This window comes from Syngnathus scovelli, chromosome 5 (genome assembly GCF_024217435.2).
Source record: "Syngnathus scovelli strain Florida chromosome 5, RoL_Ssco_1.2, whole genome shotgun sequence".
In the NCBI taxonomy this organism is placed as follows: Eukaryota; Metazoa; Chordata; class Actinopteri; order Syngnathiformes; family Syngnathidae; genus Syngnathus; species Syngnathus scovelli.
In genome coordinates, this window is record NC_090851.1 from 175,510 (window position 1) to 194,856 (window position 19,347).

A 19,347-nucleotide genomic window follows, 5' to 3' on the forward strand; every position below is an offset into this window, starting at 1 on the left:
TGGACGGATGGTTGGATGGACGGATGGACGGATGGATGGACGGATGGACGGATGGCGCTTCGTGACCTGCCCCAATCCTCATCCAGCAATCAATCAGTGCGAAGTGACAGATGGTCGGCTGGTCGCTGCGAGTTCCATGAACTGTTGACTCCCGTCTGACATCATGCAATCGCTTCACTTGAGCATGCTCACGGGCGGTCCGGTGAAGCCGAGGCTGCTGTTCATCCGCGGTGCGGTGCGGTGCGGTCGGTGCGGTGCGATGCGGTGCGGAGCGGAGCGGAGCGGAGGGGAAGGGAGCGGAGCGAGAATGACGGCGAACCTCAGCGAAAACAAACGTCACTCAGCTTCACCTCGCACGCTTGCCGTGTGTCAGCGAAGCCAGATCCGGTTGGGGTCTCCAAAATAAGATCACTTCAAAGCTGCAGAAAAGAGGTGTAAACATACGTCTGTCTGTTCCATCCATCTGTGTTCGTTCGTTCGTCTGTCTGAACAGACAGCTCGCGAGATCCGCGTGGTGACGCTAGCGGCTCTTTTATTGTGAAGGCAGGCGGAAGAACCACCTGGAAGTGACGTCTACACCTACGCGAGGAAAAGCTAACGTAGCCTTTGCTAATGATGAGCGAAAGGCTTGACTTCATGATTTTTTGCTGATTAAAACGTCGCCAACGACTGTTTGGTGGCGCTTTTCACGCGGCCGAGCGCCAGAGACCTCTAGTCCGCCCTAAATTTTGTCAGCTTCTTAGGTAAACGTAAACGCGTTGATGGATGGCGGAACACTTTTTTCTAACGTCGGATTGAAAGCTCAACTCGTTGAGCGTGTCTCACCGTTGGAGGCCGACGCGATGGCCGATGGACGTCGCGGCGGCCACTCGCACTCGCTGATGTTGATGGCGCGAGGAAGGCGAGAAGCACCTGATGATGAGGAAGATCAGGTAGGATCGAACGAAGACGAAGGGGACGAGGATCTGGTAGGACCTGTTGGAAGCGATGAGGAAGAATCCGATGACGAGGAGTATGAGGAAGAATCCGATGACGAGGAGGAGTATGAGGAAGAATCCCATGATGACAAGGAGGGGCCACATGATGAAGAGGCGGTTGAGGTCCAGCCAACGGCCTTGAGGAGAGAGGAGATGAAAAAAGGTAAAGGGCATCTTTTGTTTCAACTACAGATGAAAGGCTTCAGCCTGAGCACAAACGTTGCAACGTGTTCCTCAAAAAGGCTCACAAAAGATGACATGGATTTGCACAGAAGAAGGGCCAGTTTCAATCCATTTTCTGCTGCCGTTCCATTTGTTCTTGGCCCAATCTGAAGCGCGGTCTGTGTTTTTGGTTGCCGTCTGTCCAGACTTGTCGGCGCTGCCGTTCGAGGACGTCCTGAAACTGCAGAGCTGCGCGGGCACCAAAGCGTTGGACCGGGTCGCCCGCGGCGCTCGGCCCTCGTGCAAGCGCCTCAACAAGAATAGGTGGGCTGGGCTGGCCCCGCCGCTCCTCGCCACAGCCATCTGTCTTTCTTTTTTCTTTACGTCATTTCTACCTCCCGCAGACCCGCTGAGGTCTCCGCCAAGAAACGGGCGCCCTTCCTTCGCCAGGTGGTCGCCGTCAAGAAGGCGGTGAGTGGGCGAGCGCGGCCCTGCCCCGCCCCCCCTTTCCATGCCAATTATTTTCTCTTCTCTTTCTTTTCCCGACCAAAGCGCAAGTCGGAGCTCGGAGAGTGACTTCCAAACATTTTGCCTTTGTTTTGCAGACGGCCAGAGACCCTCGCTTCGACGACCTGTCAGGGGAGTACAAGGCGGACATCTTTGACAAGACCTACAGCTTCATCCACGACATCAGACGGCACGAAACGCAGGTACGGCGGCGGCCTTAGCCTTTTCTCGGCTCAAAATGGCCCCCTCCGGTGGTAGGCCAGGTGTTGAAGTGGTTCAGTCACTTTTTTTTTTTTTTTATTGAGATCACTTTATGGGGGGACAATCTCACGAGATAGTTTTTGTGCATTTCAGCACCTTTCCAAATTGTCTGTTTGAGAAGCTCCCATTTGGCAAGCCCAAAAAATGGGTCCAACGCTTTGTTGCTCTCTCTCTCAGGTGATCCAAAAGCAGCTGAAGAAGAGCAAGAACGCCGACAAGAAAGAGCAGCTCAACGGCCTCCTCAGGAAGATGGTGAGTGTCCTTGTTCGTGCGGCCGGCCCAGCGTTTGCCTTTGTCGCCATCGTGTCGTCGTCCCGCCCGCCCGCCAGGCCGATCGGGAGCGAGCGCGGCAGAGTCGGGAGCGACAGCGGGCCGGCGAGCTTCAGCACAAGAAGGAGCAGAGAGAACGGGCCCAGCGTGGCCATCGCCCCTTCTTCCTCAGCAAATGTACGTATGGCGCAAAAACACAGAGCCTGGCAAGAAGATTTCCAAAAGATAACTCGCGTCGCTTTGACCTTGTCCCGTTTCCAGCCGAGCAAAAGAAGCTGCGTCTGGCGGACAGGTTCTCGGCGCTGAAGACGAGCGGCAAGCTGGATGCCTTCATGGGCAAGAAGAGGAAGCGCAACGCCGGCAAAGACCGCAGGAAGTTGCCGTGGCGACAGCAGCCCGGAGAGCAAAGCACGCCGCGGGGGGGCCAACGCCCTTGAACATTTCCAGGAGGTTTTTTTTTTTGTCTTTAGCTGGAAAGCGCCTCTCGCGCGGCTGCCGGACAATAAATCAACACTTGACAAAGCTTTTCTCCAATTTGCCCCTTAAATCACCGCAAAGCTCATTTGGAAGGCCAAGAAGCCCAGTGGCCCCGCACCAAACATTCACACTCATGCTAAGGAAGGATAGCCCGACAAGACTTGTTTAGCTTCTGTATTGATGAGGCCAAAGATCCCATCAGCACTTTTGGATTGGTCCTCTTTCCACTGATTGAGGGACAGAGGAGGAAAAGCAAAACAGAAGCCTTTTCGTCGTGGGTTGTCAGTCGCGCGTGCGCGTCTGTTGTCCCGTCGAGCGGACAGCATTCTTGACGGCGCGCTGCATCAGCCAGGTGGCCACGTGCACGCCCAGCAGGGCGCCGCCCGCCACCCAGGGCCAGTTGCGTCGCAGCCAGCCGCCTCTCATCGCCGACGCCAGGCTACTCGCTCTTGGTGTTGCCGGCGGGCTCGCGTGCCGCGCTCTTGTACAGGTGGGGGTGGGCCTTGAGCTGGTACCAACCGGCGTGGATCAGAGCCAAACTGGTGCCCATCACAATCAGAACTTTGTAGTCGCGCCACACGCCCATGGCGCCCAATGCCGAGCTGCGTCCGCGTCACCCAAAACGAGCAGATGCACACAAGAAAAGACATTTTAGAGAGTCGTCGAGAGAAAAAGGAGCAAGTCCGTTTCGCGTTTCAGGAATGGTTAATACTGCAATGGCAGTGTGTTGTCAATTGTATTGGACATGATACGGAATCGTTTGTTCACATTTTCGTATGTGGCTAATGCATCAGATGTGCAAGCGACCAGTGCCTTCAAGTTGACATGAACTCGGTGCTCACGCAGTCATCGTATTTCAATTGCCAAATTCCGTTTAACGTCCAAACAGACTTGTGTTGCGTTTTGTGTATCTCGTTTAAGACAAAACAAAATGCCACACTTAAACAGAGGCAAATGAGCGCTAAAAAAAAGAAAGTAGATCACCTTCACAGACGAGGTATAGCTCCGCCGGTGACGGCGGCCATCTTCTCCGAGGAGGGCGGAAGTGACGTCAGAGCGAAATGAGACGGAAACGCAGGAGAATAAAAGAGCACTTCGAGATTTGCGTCTCAATACGAGATTTGCGATTTAAAGTGGGATTAGCTTTGTAAGGCGGCGCGCGCACGCGCACACACGCACACCTCTGCGCTATGTCATAGCTTCATCCCATGAATTGATTCAAAACATTCTTTATTATAAATAATATTTCACAAATGAATCTCTTCCAATCGGTGCCAAACGTAAATGTCACTAAACACCATTAAATCGAGGTGCGTCAAAAAATATGTCGAAAACAAACAAGCATAACTGAGCTAAATCATGTCAAGCGTTGAAAGATATAACAACGATAAATATGTATCAATACTTATCAATTTCAGAATTCAGCCATGTCAAAGGTGTCATCAATCTACATTAACAATAGCAAACAGAAATCATTTCCAATAATGTCAATTATTGTGTCCCAAACCAATTGTGTCACACGTCTTTTAAAATGTCCTCAATCAACAAATCCTAAAATAAGGCGAGCGGATCCTCCTCGTAATGCCAAATAGCAAAGTCACAATACGCTTGCACCGTCCAATGGAAATCTTAGACGGAAAGAACAGTGTCAAATACGTAAATAGGTCAACATCGTTGGTCCAATGCAAGCGTCAACGACATTTCTTCACAGCCGGATGGAAAAGTTCTAGAAGGTCTTCCAGCGCATGGCCGACAGGATGCTGTGCACAAAGTACAGCAGCGTGGCCGCGTACGCGAACACCTGTGAGCGACGGACACACAAAAGCACACATTTGTTGGACGAACGGCTTTTTATTCCCAACATCGTTCCATTTGAGTTCCTTTGTCTATTTTTATTGGCGATAATAAAGAACCTTGGCTTGCCTATGCGTGCATGAGTGTGCGCGTGTGAGACAGGCAGACAGACAGACAGGCAGGTAGGCTTGACAGGCAGGCAGGCAGGCAGGCAGACAGGCAGGCAGGCAGACAGACAGACAGGCAGGTAGGCTTGACAGGCAGGCAGGCAGGCAGGTAGGCTTGACAGGCAGGCAGGCAGGCAGGCAGGCAGGCAGGCAGGCAGGCAGGCAGACACAGACAGACACAGACAGACACAGACCACAGCCGAAATGTCCAGCTGGTAGTACTGGAAGTTTCCGGCGTTCTCCAGGTCCAGCGTAACTTTGGCCAAAGACACGGAAGCGCTGAGGTAGAAGACGGCGGCCGTCAGGTGATAGGCAAAATCCTGAAAGACAAGGACCGCCACATTGTGCCACAAGGTGGCGGTGTTGTCTGTTAATTGGTACCACCGCGTTGGTCCACCACTTGTCATTGACGCTAACTTTTTTTGTCCGTCAGTGGCTGGGCTTTTTTTGCAAGGTAACGATTGCTTGTACTCACCGCTGCTGCCCAGCCGCTTTTGTTGGAATGACATCCGCACAGGAACACGAGGCTCCACAAGAAGGTGGTAACAAAGCAGAAGACGCTGACCGACATCACCCAGCCCTGCGGGTTCTGGGGAACCACCAGCGTGCACGCCACCAGGATCCACACCAGACCCCCAAACACCTGCACGCGGCTCAGCGTGAACGTCGCAGGTACCACAGCCTTGTTTTTGCCGACCAACGGCGTCGGACAAAATATGGTTTTCCGATGACAAAAAAAACACACCAATACGGCCAACTTCGATATTTGGCAGAATAACGTGCCGACGATAGGCGAGTAATTGAATAAATACGCATGTGATCAACCAAATAACTCGTCTTCGAATGTTTCGGGAAAACGTCAACAAGTCCAAAGTTTTCCAAAAGTTCAGTTAAAGTGTGAACAGAAGCAAACCCTGGAGCGAGTTCGCAGCATTGGCTCAAGGGATGGTATATGGCAGGGGTGGGCAATTGCGGTCCTCGAGGGCCGGCCTCGAGGACCGCAATTGCCGGCCAGTGCTGTTCTGCATGTTTTATAGGTCTCCCTGCTGCAACACACCTGATTCAAATGATCAGGATTGTTATCCAGGTTCTGCAGACCATTTGAATCAGGTGTGTTGCAACAGGCTGACATAGAAAACATGCAGGACACCGGCCGGCCCTCGACGACCGCAATTGGCCACCCCTGCTATATAGAATCCCCAAAAAATGTTCTTACGAGTTCGGGAAGATAGAGCAGGTCCGGCAGAGTTGTGCACACAGCGGCTCCTGCGGGAAGCTCCGGCATCGTTACTACAGTCGCCGGGGCCGCCGGCTGCGGGTTGGCGCTGTTGGACGCCATCCACCCGGGGCTGGGGGAGAAAAAACAACAACAACACAACAGCCACAACGAGAAAAAGTAGACTGCGAAGAGAGGCCAGAACGACCGATGGCCGCCCGTTCAGCAAGTGCGAGCGTCTCCCTCCCGCGGGCACGCACGCGCACGCGCAGCAGCCGTCCTCATGACAACCACTGGCCAAACGCCGGTCGCCAAAAGACCGCTCGCGTGTTTCGGTTGTGTTGCGCTGGCGGTTGCCGTGGAAACACAAGCAGAAAGTCAACGCCGAAGAAACCCCAATTGTCAAGAATGGACCCAAACCCTGTTTTTCGGGTCAGACCGAAATCCGATGCACTCGTTGGCAAACTATATGGAAGAGTTGTTGTGAGGGACATTATTGCTTTCATGACTAAAAAGCCTAAGTTCAAATGAGCATAAAACCGGAGAATGAATGCGTTTCGCCATTTTGATCGAAAACGACTTTTCAAACGTCTCGCCATGGTTACCCATCGGCAGCCCAGCAACGACAACAATCACAAAGTCTGTGCGTGCGTGCGCGCGCACGCGCCCATCAATTGTTGATCAGGATCAAGTTTTCACGTCGACACATGCATGTATGCATGCATACGGTCATTTGATCTGACCCTCCTCACAAGGAAAACAAAACAAAACAACACCCGGCTTCATTTTTGTTTTTAAAATGTAGTTTAAAAAGACGCAAGTATTAAATATCTTTCAAAAAATACATCCATGAAAATATAAAAGGTGCACCACTACAAATATAACTGAGATCAAATTTGAAAATTGCAATCCAATCATTGAAACAAACCCAAAAAATCCTAAATGAGGACTCTCTTCGGCCTCCCCAAAAACCCGACACGTGAAAAGTTTCAATCATTAAATGAAATAAAATGGCATGGCCAAATTTAGTCAAAGATGGACAATTTCAGAAATGCTCCGTTTTTACTTGTTCCAATTCTACTTGTGGGAATTAAATGATATTTCAGTTGCTCGCCTGCTACCCCGGGAGAACACAAGTCACTCTCAACAAAGAAAGGCCACTTTCGGCCCATTGACCGGCTGCTGCATGGCTCTATCCTGTGGACACGCTGGGGACTGCTCCCCGCTGGTCACATCTACGGACCTGCCCGTACGGTAGGCAAGACTTTGTTTGTTCTTGTTTAATTTAGCCACTAAACTTCATTTCCAGTATACAGAACATGTAAAAGAGCATCTGAATTTTGAACTAGCGTACAACAAATTGACAAAACACGTCAAAGGATGTACATAAAAGCCGAAGAGGATAAACGACGTCTGTGGAGGCCATGAAACATTTGCGTCATCGAGTGACCACAATTACAATTTGAGTAAAAAAAACCCCAACGAATTTTATTTGGGTACTTTACAAAAAAGTAGCTGAGCAAAGGTAAAATGTCAATTGTCCGTTAGTACCGTTGGCAGGCGTGCGTGGGCCTTGCCGGCCGGCCGGCTGACATTACTTCTTGGCGAAGGTGATCTTCATGGCGCAGGTGGCGGTGATGCGGAAGCCTTGCAGGGCGTCCTTGGCCACGCCCGCCTGCATCTCGCCTTCAAACTCCACAAAGGCGATGTCGTGCTTGCCGGGAACCAGACGCACCTCCTTGAAGCCCGGGAACCTCACACACACACACACGCGCGCACACACAGTTACGCACGCAAGCACAACGCACGCAGATGCCACTTACTGGTTGAAGAGCATGGACAGCATCATTTCGTTGGTTTCCTCGGGTAGGTTGCTGAGGAACAGGATGTAGTTTGGCGGGTTGTCGGGGACCTGCAGAGTCAGCGCAGTCCTTCTAAGTTACCTTTGAAATGGCTCGACGGATGGCCGGCCGAGTTAAGCTCAGCCCACGTACGTACCTGCGCGGGCGGAATGTGAGCCGGAATCGCCGGCACCTGAACACAAGGCCGCAAAACACAAAGTCACATAAGCGGACGTGGCACATCCTGGCGCCTTGCGGGCGTGCCCACGACGTCAAGACGGCGTTTGGCTCACCGCCATGGCTTTCTTGGCCAGGGCGACGGCTTCCTGAGGTTTCTTCTTCTTGTCCTTCTTCTTGTCTCGGTCGCCGTGCGCCCCTTTCACCTTGGTGATGACCTCAGAGTCCGTCTTGGCGTACTGGATCCTCTGGCGGGAAGAGGAGAGCGGGCGCGTGCGTGCGTGCGTGGGTGAAAGGGCGTGACTGGGGGCGTGGGGGGGCGCCTACCATGGGTTTGTTGTAGAAGGGGAAGCCCTGCAGCTGGCGCAGGGCGTTGGTAGCGGCGGCCAGCTCCTTGAAGACCACAAAGGCCTGGCCCCTCATCTTCATGGTCTTGGTGGCCACGATGTCCAGGATCTGGCCAAACTGCGACAGGAGCGCGTACAGGGAGCGCTTCAACTCTGCACGACAGACATCAGCGCTGTTGGTTGGCTCTTCCTCACGAGCTACTTTGCACAACGCTGAGACAAGAACGAGCACGCAAAAACAAAGGAGGAGAAGAAAGCAGCCCCGTCCGTCCGTCCGTCCGTCCGTCCGACTACTCACCTTCTTTCTTGACTCTGTCATTGATGTTGTTGATGTAGATGGTGTGGTTGGGCCGGATGTCCATGACGGAGTCTACGGGGTTCCAAATTAATCGATTAGTCGACATTGTCACATGAACATAATCGTTGTTGTTGTTGTTTTCTTAACAAATTCAATAAATGCTCTCTGAGTGATACCGCTTAGCTGGACTTGAGTTCTTTTCCCCTCCCCGATGACTAAATAATACCAACTAAACAAAAGTTCTTTGGCTAGCGAAACGTTTTTTCTATGGTCTACGCTTTGATGCAAACAAACGTGTATGGGACGGAATGATTCCTTACTCAAATGAGTCGATAGCAGTTTCAAATTGGGATTTAGACACGAGCGCGAAGAACCTCAATGCGCCGAACCGCGTCCATTCAAAGCACTAGCCTAGCCGATTAGCCGCCGTCGGTTGGCTGCGCCAGCGACTTTTGACCAAATCATTGTTACAGATGTGACCGAACGCAGTCACCACACAACTCGAATGGCAAACTTTGTTCGGCTCCAGGAGGCGCAAAAGGGAAGAAAGGAGCGAGGCGAGAGGAAAAAGAAAGCAGCTCACCTCTCGCTGCCGCTTCTCACGCTGCCAAACCAGAAGCGCCGCCTGCGTTGGGTTGAGTTGCGTTGCGTTTCGGCCAGCTTTATTATGGACTGCCACCAACAGGACTGGAGGTGGAACTACAAGCTGATCGGGGTGGCCCCAGCTCTGCAGTATGAATTCATTTCGTCATTAAGTTATTGATCCAAACTTGACTTGTACAGATTGAACTCAATGGTCACCTTCGAATCCGAAGCTGGATCAGGTTATCTATCCGTCCGTCCGTCCGTCCGTCCGTCTGTCTGTGTATGCCTAGTCTAACGTCACTGATGACCCGGGAGGCACCGGCTCCTGTTGGCCAATCGACACGCAGCTATTGCGCTCGCTTAGCTCTGCTAGCATAGCAGGCTAATGTTTTCTTCCAGCCGCCGGACTGCCTGCCTGCCTGCCTGCCTGCCTGCCTGCCTGCCTGCCGGGTACTGCTGAGGCCCACGTCACAACAAGTTCGCCTGCCTGCCGCTGCTACTGCAAAAAAAAAATATATACATATATTTTTTATTTTTTTGGGGTTGACTCCGGTGCGTTTTATGGACGGTCCTTCTCCCGCAAGAGGCTAAGCAGCTTCCGTCTCCCCACAGCAGCCAAGCGGACCGGACCGGGCAGGACAGGAGCGGGATGAGCCATGGCGTCGGTTCGGGTGGCTGTCCGAGTCCGACCCATGAACAAACGGTGAGCTAATGAAAAACAATCCCAGTATTTTTGTGCCACGCACCAAATCGCAGCATATGCTCACAAGTGAATAATAACACTTTGCATCCTCTTAATGACAACAACAATTTGGCCAGTTGTTTTTTTTCCTCCTATAAAATGTTGTCACGGCAGCTGGTGAATCTTAAACAGCAGCAGGTTTGAGTGAGCTGAATTTTATTTAGCATTTTGCCTCCACACCATGACCATGGCCGGCCAGCCAGCCAGTCATGGTCGTTTCCAACGTAGTCCCAAGCAGTGGAGAAAAAAGTTGAGATAGCTCGGGGGTTCGCTGGCTGTTCGTTCGTTCGTTCGTTCATTCGTTCGGCCGCTCCGACGCGACGTGTGTCGCTCGCTCTTCCAGGGAGAAGGACTTGTCGGCCAAGTGCATCATCAAGATGGACGGCGCCAAAACCTCCATCGCCAACCCAAAGGTGTCTGCCGCCGGCGGCCAGTCAAGCGTGGAAAGGTGTCTGAAAGCTCATGGTCTACTTTGCCCCCAAAGCTCTCAGAAGGCGCGGCGGGGGACCCGAGCAGGGACTCCCTCAAGACCTTCACTTACGACTTCTCCTACGACTCGGCCGACTCCGGGAGCTCCGGCTTCGTCACTCAGGAGAAGGTAAAGGCTTGCTGCTCATTTGCCAGTCTCGCTGGGAGAACGCCGACGACTCGTCATCGGGTCCTTGAATTGGAGCAGATTGGCAGGAGGCTTTGTGAGGCATAAAAGTTCTGGGACAAGATCTTGTGCGCCTGCGGCAGGTCTTCCGAGATTTGGGCTGCGACGTGCTGCAGGCGGCCTTTGAGGGCTACAACGCCTGCGTCTTGGCCTACGGTCAGACGGGCTCCGGCAAGTCCTACACCATGATGGGCAATCCGGTAAGCATGAGACTCAGAGCAGAAGGATGGACCCTCGTGGCTTCTTTGAGGCGGGCTCAGTCAGGTGGGGGGGGGGGGGGGTCCCTGTGTCGCCATCCTTTGCTATTTTGCAAATTGTGACCATTTCAGGGAGACGCCGGTCTGATCCCACGGATCTGCCAGGGTTTGTTCGGCCGCATCGACAATGCCGCTCGACGGGACGAAGCTTCGTTCCGCACGGAAGTCAGGTGAGCCTCGCTCGGCCGACGGACCCCCCCTCTCGCCTGGCCGGGACGCTCATCTGTTGGCTCGTCGCAGCTACCTGGAGATCTACAACGAGCGTGTGAGGGACCTTCTGAGGAGGAAGTCTGCTCAGACCTGCAACCTGAGGGTCAGGGAGCACCCCAAGGACGGACCTTACGTCCAAGGTCAGACTTTCTTTTACTATTGTCGGAATGGGCCTCGTGGAGCTTAGTTAGCCTCGAGCTAGTTAGCCAAATAGCAGCAGCAACATGGTCACCCAGAAGAAACGCTAACAGTACTCACGAGCGCGGTGGGGGCGGGGCCTCGTTGCGATCGGCCCGTGTGACTTCAGATCTGTCCAAGCATCTGGTGCAGAACTACAGCGACGTGGAGGAGCTGATGGAGGCGGGAAACATCAAGCGCACCACCGCCAGCACCGGCATGAACGACACCAGCAGCCGCTCGCACGCCATCTTTACCGTCAACTTCACGCAGGTCCGGAAAAATCCAAACATTCTTGTCAAACCATACAGTGAAAAAAAGAGAGCAAGCTTCAAAACCCCCAAACAAAGGCGAGGAAAATATTACGCACAAATGTCTTACCGATGAAATTGAAAGACAAAATAAGACTTTGCTATTATTTGAAAATTGTTTGCATTAAAAAATAGATTTTGAAACATTTTGAACAAGCATTGATTTTTGTCAAAGCATACAAATTCCTTCCGACCAAAATCATTTTCACGCCGCCAGCGCTTTGAAAATCCCAAAACACAGACTGAGCGGTTGGTCCTTCAGTCTGTTGGAGTGGACTGTGAAGGCTCCTGCTTTGCGCCACATCATAAAAGAGACAATGTGAAGGTGAGCATAGGAAAGAACGCAAGCCTTTTGTGGGCTCATCTCACAAGCGCCGCCCAGCCAGCCAGCCAGCCAGCCAGCCAGCCAGCCAGCCAGCCAGCCAGCCAGCCAGCCAGCCAGCCAGCCAGCCAGCCAGTCAGCCGCCCAGCCAGCCAGCCGCCCAGCCAGCCAGCCAGCCGCCCAGCCAGCCGGCCGCCCAGCCAGCCAGCGCATGCTCCTCAGTTTGCACTTTGTCAGGCAAGACTCGGCTGGCTGGCCGGCAGGCTGCTCTTCACTCCTTTCACATGGTCAGTGGGCTGGGCTGGGCTGCGCTTGTCCGACCCCATCTGCTCCATTTGTGGGCCTTCTTCTCCACAGAAAGGCTGCCGGACTTTACAAGAAATGACATGGTCATAGAATGGCTGATTACATTTTAGGAAAACATTTGCCAGCCAGCACTGGATCAAATTGAAAAAAAACCAACTATTTGCTATCGCGTGCCTTTGACTCATTTTTTTTCCCCCTGCATGTTATTTTTTTTTACGCATGAAATCGAACAAAACGAGTTCTTGTTCTTTTTTAAATGACTAAGCGCACAATTTGTTAAAAAAACAGCAACATAGCTAACTTGGGGGAAAAAAAAAAAAAAAGCTTTCAAAGACAAAACAGAGCATTGGCGTTTAAACAAAAGGAAATCTGCGTTTTGTTGTCCAGGCCAAGTTTGACGCCGAGATGCCCAGCGAGACCCTGAGCAAGATCCACCTGGTGGATCTGGCGGGCAGCGAGCGCGCCGACGCCACCGGCGCCGCCGGCGTCCGCCTCAAGGAAGGCGCCAACATCAACAAGTCGCTGGTCACGCTCGGCAACGTCATCTCCGCCCTGGGTCAGAAGCCCGCAGCCGGCAAATTGCAAAAGGCACACGCGCAGCGATGCCCCCTTTTTTTGGGTCACGTAGCCGACCTCTGCGCTGATGCCGACGGCAGCCAGAAGAGGAAGTCGCTCTTCGTGCCCTACAGAGACTCCGTCTTGACGTGGCTGCTGAAGGACAGCCTGGGCGGCAACTCCAAGACCATCATGATTGCAAGTACGCCGGCCGAGTTGAGTCGAGTCAAAGTTGAGCCGAGTGGAGTCAGAGTTGAGTCGAGTCGAAGTCGAGGCGAGTCAAAGTCCAGTGGAACCGCAGCCCTACCTACCTAATTCGTTTCCTTTGCCCTCCCCAGCCGTGTCCCCCGCCGACGTCAACTACGGCGAGACGCTCAGCACGCTGCGCTACGCCAACAGGGCCAAGAACATCATCAACAAGCCCACCGTCAACGAGGACGCCAACGTCAAGCTGATCCGAGAGCTGCGGGCGGAGATCATGCGACTCAAAGCGCTTCTGGTTCGGGGCAACCAGGTGAGGGAGGGTGGGCCACAGGCCTCGCGGGGCACCCCTCGGCGCCGCGCCACGCCACGCCACCTCCGTGTGTTTGGGCTCATTTTTTCAGGTCGCTCTCTTGGACTCACCAACCGCGCTCAGCATGGAGGAGAAGCTGCACCGGAGCGAAGCCAGGGTCAGCACACGCTCCGTCCATCTCATTTTGGCTGGACCTACGTGCCTTGGATGAGAGGGACGCTCGCTCGCTCGCTGTGTGTGTGCAGGTCCTGGAGCTGACAAAGGAGTGGACCAATAAGTGGAGTGAGACGCAGAACATCCTCAAGGTACTGCTTTGTGCTCTTTCTGCCGCTGCTCGCTCAAGCGCCGTTGGCACTCAGGAGGAGACGCTGGCGCTGCGCAAGGAGGGCACGGGCGTGGTCCTGGACTCGGAGCTGCCTCACCTCCTGGCCATCGACGACGACCTCCTCAGCACCGGCATCATCCTCTACCACCTCAAGGTCCGAAAAGTCGGCGCCGGCAACGCGCTCTGCCCTGTCTGACGTGCTTCTTTGGCCAACGTCAGGAGGGCCCGACGTACGTGGGCAGAGAGGACGGCGCCGGGGAGCAGGACATCGGTGAGCCTGGCTTTTTCCTCCTTGGCTCTAAGGCTCCTTTTCAGAAGGCGGCGGGCGGGCGGGCGGGCGAGCGAGGACGCTTCCAAATGGCCAGCGTTCCAATGGCAGGCTGGCGGTTCTTTTTGAAAAGTAACTGTAGCCACAAAGTTCATTTGTAAACCCCTGCCGCGCAGTGGTCCACGGCGCCGACGTGGAAAGCCAGCACTGCGTGTTTGACAACAGCGGCGGGACGGTGACGCTGGTGCCGCTGGCCGCCGCGCTCTGCTGCGTCAACGGGAGACGTGTGGCCACGCCCACGCGGCTCAATCAAGGTGGGGGACTCCGGCCGGGGGCCCGAGCTTGAGAAGCTCATTTGACCCGCTGTCTTGGCAGGCGCCGTGGTCCTGCTGGGCAGGACCAACATGTTCCGCTTCAACCACCCCAAAGAGGCGGCAAAGCTGCGGGAGAAGCGCAAGGTGGGCACTTGTTCTTCTTCCCTGCTAAAGCTGGCGCCATCAGCCGCAGTCACACGGCAGGCACGTGTTCCCCCCGCAGAGCGGCCTCTCATCCACCTTGGGCCTGTCGGCGAGCGACCTGTCCAAGTCGTGCGACAACCTCTCGGCCGTCATGCTCTACAACCCGGGGTGACGCAATTCCAATTCCACTCGCTCAATTGCGTTGGCTTTGAAAATGCTAAGTGTGCTTTGCGCGGCGCCACCAGGAGGGAGCTGGAGCGTCGGCAGCGCGAGGAGCTGGACAGGCTGGAGCTGACCAGGTACGTGCGGCAACTTGCCTGCCAACCTCCCTCCCTCCCTCCCTCCCTCGCAGACCCGCCGCTATGCGTTCTGTGCGAGGCCAGGCATCAGATCAAGCAGATGGAGGCCAAGCAGCGCAGCGAGAAGGCCAAGCTGCAGCGCCTCCGGCGGGAGGTGGAGAGCCGGCGCAAGGAGTCAGAGGAGGCGCGTCAGAGGATCCTGCGCCAGGAGGAAAGCCTGCGCCGCCGCAGCCGCGACATGGAGAGCCGCCTCCGAGACTTCCTGGAGGAGAAGCGGCGCTTTGACCAGCTCAGACGAGCCGACCAGGAACTCCCGCGGCCCCAAGAGGAGCTCCGCCGAGAGCCGCGACAGCCGGAGCGTCTGGAGGCGGCGCAACTGAGCCACAAAAAAGGCGCCGCCGCTGCCGTCACTCTCTTTAGCAGTGAGGAGGAGGAGGAGGAGAAGAAACGGCCGCCGGCTCCTATCAGTTCTCCTGACCTGCACAACCTCCCCGACCACCTAAATTCTCCAGGCCTGGACAACCTCTTCGACCACCCAAATTCTCTGGGGCTGGCCGACCTCCTCGACCAGGAGGAGAAGCTTCGGGTGCAGCGACCGCAAGAGGACAAAGGAGAAGAGCTCTGGCACAAGAAGCAGCAGATACACGCAGGACACCTGGTCCCCGACACCGTTCCGCTCTCAGACCGCAGGTACAGAACTTGAGGTCCGCGGTAAGCGAAGGGTCGGCCTGTCGCTCTGCCTGAATTTCGGGTCGTCGTGTCCTCGGGCGAAACGCTTATGACAATGTCGCCCCCCAAACAGGACCAACATTGAAGAGGAGGTTGAGCGGAGGCTACAGCGCTTCAATCTCAACACAAGCAGTCCCACGATGGACCCGGACCCGTCACGACATGTAGGTATTTGGGTAGTGGGCCGGCCGGCTGTACGTGTCCTGGGCTCGCTGATCCGAGAACGAGTGAACTTGACAATCGGCGTGACCTTAGCAGTGTGGCAGCGGCAATGCCGAGCCTCCTCCTCTCAAGGGAAGCGTCCGTGTCAACATCCCTCGCTACGTCCTCCGAGGCCAGGGCAAGGATGAGCATTTTGAGTTCGAGGTCAAGGTGGGTCGCGCACCCCGCCCGCCTCACTTGGAAGTGCTCAAAGTTGATCTCTTGCGGTGACAGATGAGCGTCAAGGACGAGACGTGGACAGTCTTCCGTCGCTACAGCCGCTTTCGAGAGATGCACAAGAGTCTCAAGTCGAAATATCCGCAGGTCACCTGCCGCCCTTTTCGTGCTATTTGAATTGATGTCACGGATGATGTCACGGATGATGTCGTTGCAGCTGGCAATTCTGGACTTCCCTCCCAAGAAATTATTTGGAAACAAAGATGAGAAAATGGTTGCTGAACGCAGGAATCAGCTGGAGGTAACGCCGAAGGCTCTCGACTTGGATTTTCTGTCGTGCAAAAAAAAAAAAAACACGCATTACGCACACACACAGCAGACTGGCGAAGGTGGCATGTGTGTTGCAGCGCTACCTGCGAAGCGTGTTTGAGGTGATGTCGGCGGCGTCCGGGTCACCGCTGCGGCAGGACGACGAGCGCGCCGCCTTTGCTGTGTCCAAACGCTCTGTGTGCGAGCTGTCTCCCTTCTTCAAGAAAGGCGTCTTTGAGAGCGGTCGCCACGGAACCGGCTAAACGCGTGCTCCCGCGGGACCTTTTCACTCGGCCAATAAAGTGACGAGCGAGCCAGACGCTTGTGGCTGTGTTTTATTGCTCACTCGCTATTTGTGCCCAGAATAGCAAATCAATTTTGTACATGTCCAGCTGACTTTGGACTTTCTTGCCAAATCAAAAGCAGAAAAAAATAGGAAGAGTGGCGGTGCCCGGCCCAGCCCAGCCCAGCCCAGCCCAGCCCAGCCCAGGCAGGTGCAACTAGTGCGCGTGCTGTCCGAGGATGAGCGGCACGTCTGCTAGCGGGAACTGGTAGGACGGGACGCCCAGCGCGTCCAGACCGTGGCGGCACGTCCCCACCAAGGCGGCGTACTCCTGAAGGGACAAGGGGCTCGAAACACTTTTTTCAATTGCTTCCCTACACACACACACACACACACTTACGTGACATTGCCGATCTAGATCTTCCTGTAGCGTCCTGACGGTGGCCCTTTTGGACTCCAGCGTTTCCTGCAAGCAGGAAGGAGATGTCACAGTGACCACGAGCGAGGCCGAGCCAGCCGTGGCCGTACCCCAAGTTTGTCGGCGGGGGCCGTGCCGGCGGGGGCAGTGCCGTCGGCAGCGAGCGCGGCCAACAGCTGCGCCTCCGTCTTGTCCACCGAGCGACTCAGCAGCGCCATCTTGCGGTCCAGCAGCATTTCCTTGAGGCCGCTCCTTTGCTGGACCTCCAGCAGGACCTGCGTCTGCTTCATCAGCAGCGCGTCGCGCTCCTCCTCCACCTGTCCAGGGCGGAGCGAGTGGCTGGGGCGTCTGCACGCAACACCGATGCCACAGCGGCGCCACATTTGCGCTCGCTCTCACCTGCTCAAAGGCGGCGATGAGCAGGTCTCGCTCCAGGACCAGCTCCTCCAGCTGCTCCTCCAGTTGCTTGACACGGGCGGCGCCGGCCTGGAGAACACATCCGCAAGAAGCACCTCGTCAACACAGAGTGGGACGGAGGGAGGGAGGAAGGAAGGGAGGGAGGGAGGGAGGGAGGGAGGGAGGGAGGGAGGGTTGCGGGGTGATGTACCGCCTGCTGGGAGTGAGCTCGTCGGTGGCCCTCCAGACGGCGGCGGAGGCCCGGGAGGTTCCGCTCGGCCTCCCGCAGGGAAGCGGCCAGATGCGCGTTGCGCTTCTCCGCCTCGTCCAGGCGACCTTCGGTGCGGGCCCGACACGTCGCGGCCGCCGAGGCCTCGGCTCGGAGCGTTTTGCCGTCGTGCACCAATTTGCTTTGCGCGGCGCCGAAGAATTCCCGGGCCGCTCCCGACTTTTGGCGCCGGCGGTCGGCCAGCGACCGGAGCCGCCGGCTCATCTTGTCCTCCAGCGCCGACAGGGCCGCCTGCGTCTTGTGACTCTCCGCCTGCCGCATCTGCTCCATCTTTTCGGCATACTTGGCCTCCACCTCTACAAAGCAAAATGAAAATCTTTCGGAAGAAACTGGCTGGTGGCTTGTCTCTCCGCTCCAGGATTGAAGTGAGCCCTCCCATACCTGTGAGTCAATCTAGATTGATGTGGCAAACAATGACAAAACTACCAGCATTACCATTTATTTCTTGATGATACGAAAAACGTTTGACCATCAGCAAGTGTTAGCTTAGTCGCAATTTCCTGCCTCTGAGAAGCTAAAGGTCGGTTCTGCCTCGTTTTTCTCAAATAACAACCATGGCTTTTGGAGTAACAAAATTCACCTGCGATCCTTTTGTCGTAGTTGTTGCTGAGCTCCATCAGCTCCACTTGATGCTTCTGTGGAGGACAGTGCAAAAAGTCTCACGTGTCTTGCACCACCTTCAAAACTTTCAGAACATATGTACCAGTTTGAGGTCTCGGACGCATTTGTGTCCGGCGAGCTTGTCGCGGCGAGCCTCCGCCTGCTCGTCGTGCGCGTGCCTGCGCAGACGCAGCTCGGCTTCGGCGTGGCGCCCGCGAGCGAGCCACGCGACCTCACCGCCGCGCAGCTTCTCGTCAGCTGCCGCCGCCCGCTGCTCCGACAGGACGTGCTTCAGCTTCTGCTTGTACACCTGCGGCGATCAAAGAAGGAAGGGAGGCAGAGGAATAGAAAAAGAGCAAGGGGGGGGGGGGGGGGGGGGGCAAGCACGGGGGTCACAAGACGGAGGCTCAAGAGGCTGAGCGGGCTCACGTTGATCTCGATACGGTGCCGTCGGTCGGCGTCGTCCTTCTCCTGGCTGCGGGTGCCCAGTTGCGCCTGCGTTTCCTCCAGGAGGCGCTTGCTGACCTCCCACGAGCTTTGGATCTTGTCCCGCTCCAGCTGGAAGAATGTCCTCTCCTCGCGCTCGCGCTCCAGCTCCTCGCGCAGGCGGATCACGTGCTCCTCCAGCTGCGCACGCGCACAGCATCCTCCGTTACCCCAAAGGCGCACATTTTTAGCTGGGTGTTCGGCATGCAAGTGGAAAGTTGGACGATATAACGTGACAACTTTTGTCTTTTAGTGTGTGTGATAAGCCTCCCTTTTCTCGTACCGGAAATACACAAATCAACCGATCAGGCTGCCAAGTGAAACGCTGAAAATCAACAATGGGGAAGTTAGATTGGCTCGCATTACAACGCCGGGCGGCGTGGAAGCTGCAGATGAGTCACGCCTAGTTTGACCACGTGAACCTAAGTAGCATTATCCAGTAGCATTAGCCTAGCTGCGCGCTACCTGCTCCTTGGACATGTCTTCCATAGAGAGGACGTCCACGGCTCCTTGCGACTTTTCCCCCTTGGTCGGCTTCTTGTTCTTCTTCCTCGACACGTTTTCACTTTTGGGCGGCTGAACGCGCGCGCGCGCGCACACACACACACACACACAGATGAGCGAACCGCGGGAGCAAATCCAAAGCTAGCTTCTTCGCGCGGTCGCTTCATAAATTGGAGAAGAAAAGAGTGGCCTCCGGCTCCTCACCATGGCGAAGTGTCCAGAAGCGAGGCGCCCAGTGCGAGTCGTGAGGCGCCGGGACGGACACGAGTCTTAAAGCGCCGGGGCGCGAGTTAACGAGGCGCTCGCTCGCTCGCTCGCTCCCTCGCTCGCACTTCAACAGCCAACGGCTGTCATGGCAACGGAGTCACGTGCCGCCACACGTCATAGTTCAACTCCATTTTTTCCCAACGGCTGTCATGGCAACGGAGTCACGTGCCGCCACACATCATAGTTCAACTCTATTTTTTTTTCAACGGC

At 55.3% G+C, this 19,347-nt stretch overlaps 5 protein-coding genes across 15 annotated transcripts; 2 read left to right on the forward strand and 3 right to left on the reverse strand.

Moving 5' to 3' along the window:
- Positions 1-556: 556 nt before the first annotated feature.
- rrp36 (ribosomal RNA processing 36) lies at positions 557-2,699 on the forward strand. Its single transcript, XM_049719663.2, has 7 exons — positions 557-1,140; positions 1,346-1,463; positions 1,544-1,610; positions 1,745-1,849; positions 2,085-2,159; positions 2,237-2,354; positions 2,439-2,699. The coding sequence occupies exons 1-7, from the start codon at positions 762-764 to the stop codon at positions 2,612-2,614; spliced, it is 1,038 nt and encodes a 345-aa protein (XP_049575620.1). The 5' UTR covers positions 557-761; the 3' UTR covers positions 2,615-2,699.
- Positions 2,700-3,867: 1,168 nt separating this feature from the next.
- Positions 3,868-7,135, reverse strand: LOC125968519 (myelin and lymphocyte protein). 3 transcript variants are annotated; one of them, XM_049719679.1, is made up of 5 exons: positions 5,832-7,135; positions 5,091-5,258; positions 4,798-4,935; positions 4,676-4,724; positions 4,486-4,630 (listed from the first exon to the last, which is right to left on the reverse strand). In XM_049719679.1, exons 1-5 carry the CDS (start codon positions 5,952-5,954, stop codon positions 4,578-4,580), a joined length of 531 nt encoding a protein of 176 aa, XP_049575636.1. In that variant the 5' UTR covers positions 5,955-7,135; the 3' UTR covers positions 4,486-4,577. The 3 variants fall into 3 exon arrangements, with proteins under 3 accessions (XP_049575637.1, XP_049575636.1, XP_068506869.1); XM_068650768.1 differs by having other exon boundaries at positions 4,676-4,757; positions 4,792-4,935; XM_049719680.1 differs by lacking the exons at positions 4,486-4,630; positions 4,676-4,724 and adding an exon at positions 3,868-4,455 and having other exon boundaries at positions 4,810-4,935.
- Positions 7,136-7,298: 163 nt separating this feature from the next.
- On the reverse strand, positions 7,299-9,449 carry snrpb2 (small nuclear ribonucleoprotein polypeptide B2). The gene is made up of 8 exons (XM_049719675.1): positions 9,296-9,449; positions 9,078-9,221; positions 8,495-8,566; positions 8,177-8,349; positions 7,966-8,097; positions 7,830-7,865; positions 7,655-7,743; positions 7,299-7,585 (listed from the first exon to the last, which is right to left on the reverse strand). Exons 3-8 carry the CDS (start codon positions 8,556-8,558, stop codon positions 7,426-7,428), a joined length of 654 nt encoding a protein of 217 aa, XP_049575632.1. The 5' UTR covers positions 8,559-8,566; positions 9,078-9,221; positions 9,296-9,449; the 3' UTR covers positions 7,299-7,425.
- On the forward strand, positions 9,196-16,213 carry kif16ba (kinesin family member 16Ba). Of its 9 annotated transcripts, none has more exons than XM_068650762.1 (25): positions 9,196-9,318; positions 9,692-9,782; positions 10,165-10,234; positions 10,306-10,419; positions 10,560-10,676; positions 10,806-10,903; positions 10,974-11,083; positions 11,251-11,393; positions 12,447-12,615; positions 12,688-12,816; positions 12,953-13,128; positions 13,220-13,285; positions 13,374-13,433; positions 13,488-13,607; positions 13,673-13,724; positions 13,898-14,035; positions 14,097-14,179; positions 14,259-14,347; positions 14,425-14,478; positions 14,563-15,168; positions 15,281-15,371; positions 15,463-15,579; positions 15,643-15,732; positions 15,803-15,886; positions 15,993-16,213. In XM_068650762.1, exons 2-25 carry the CDS (start codon positions 9,736-9,738, stop codon positions 16,155-16,157), a joined length of 2,988 nt encoding a protein of 995 aa, XP_068506863.1. In that variant the 5' UTR covers positions 9,196-9,318; positions 9,692-9,735; the 3' UTR covers positions 16,158-16,213. The 9 variants fall into 9 exon arrangements, with proteins under 9 accessions (XP_068506863.1, XP_068506861.1, XP_068506858.1 ...); XM_068650760.1 differs by lacking the exon at positions 9,196-9,318 and adding an exon at positions 9,388-9,529; XM_068650757.1 differs by lacking the exon at positions 9,196-9,318 and adding an exon at positions 9,402-9,529 and having other exon boundaries at positions 9,664-9,782.
- LOC125968501 (dynein regulatory complex subunit 4) lies at positions 16,212-19,309 on the reverse strand. Its single transcript, XM_049719652.1, has 10 exons — positions 19,075-19,309; positions 18,832-18,942; positions 18,310-18,507; positions 17,984-18,190; positions 17,861-17,915; positions 17,203-17,576; positions 16,995-17,081; positions 16,706-16,912; positions 16,578-16,643; positions 16,212-16,508 (listed from the first exon to the last, which is right to left on the reverse strand). Exons 1-10 carry the CDS (start codon positions 19,075-19,077, stop codon positions 16,395-16,397), a joined length of 1,422 nt encoding a protein of 473 aa, XP_049575609.1. The 5' UTR covers positions 19,078-19,309; the 3' UTR covers positions 16,212-16,394.
- Positions 19,310-19,347: the final 38 nt, after the last annotated feature.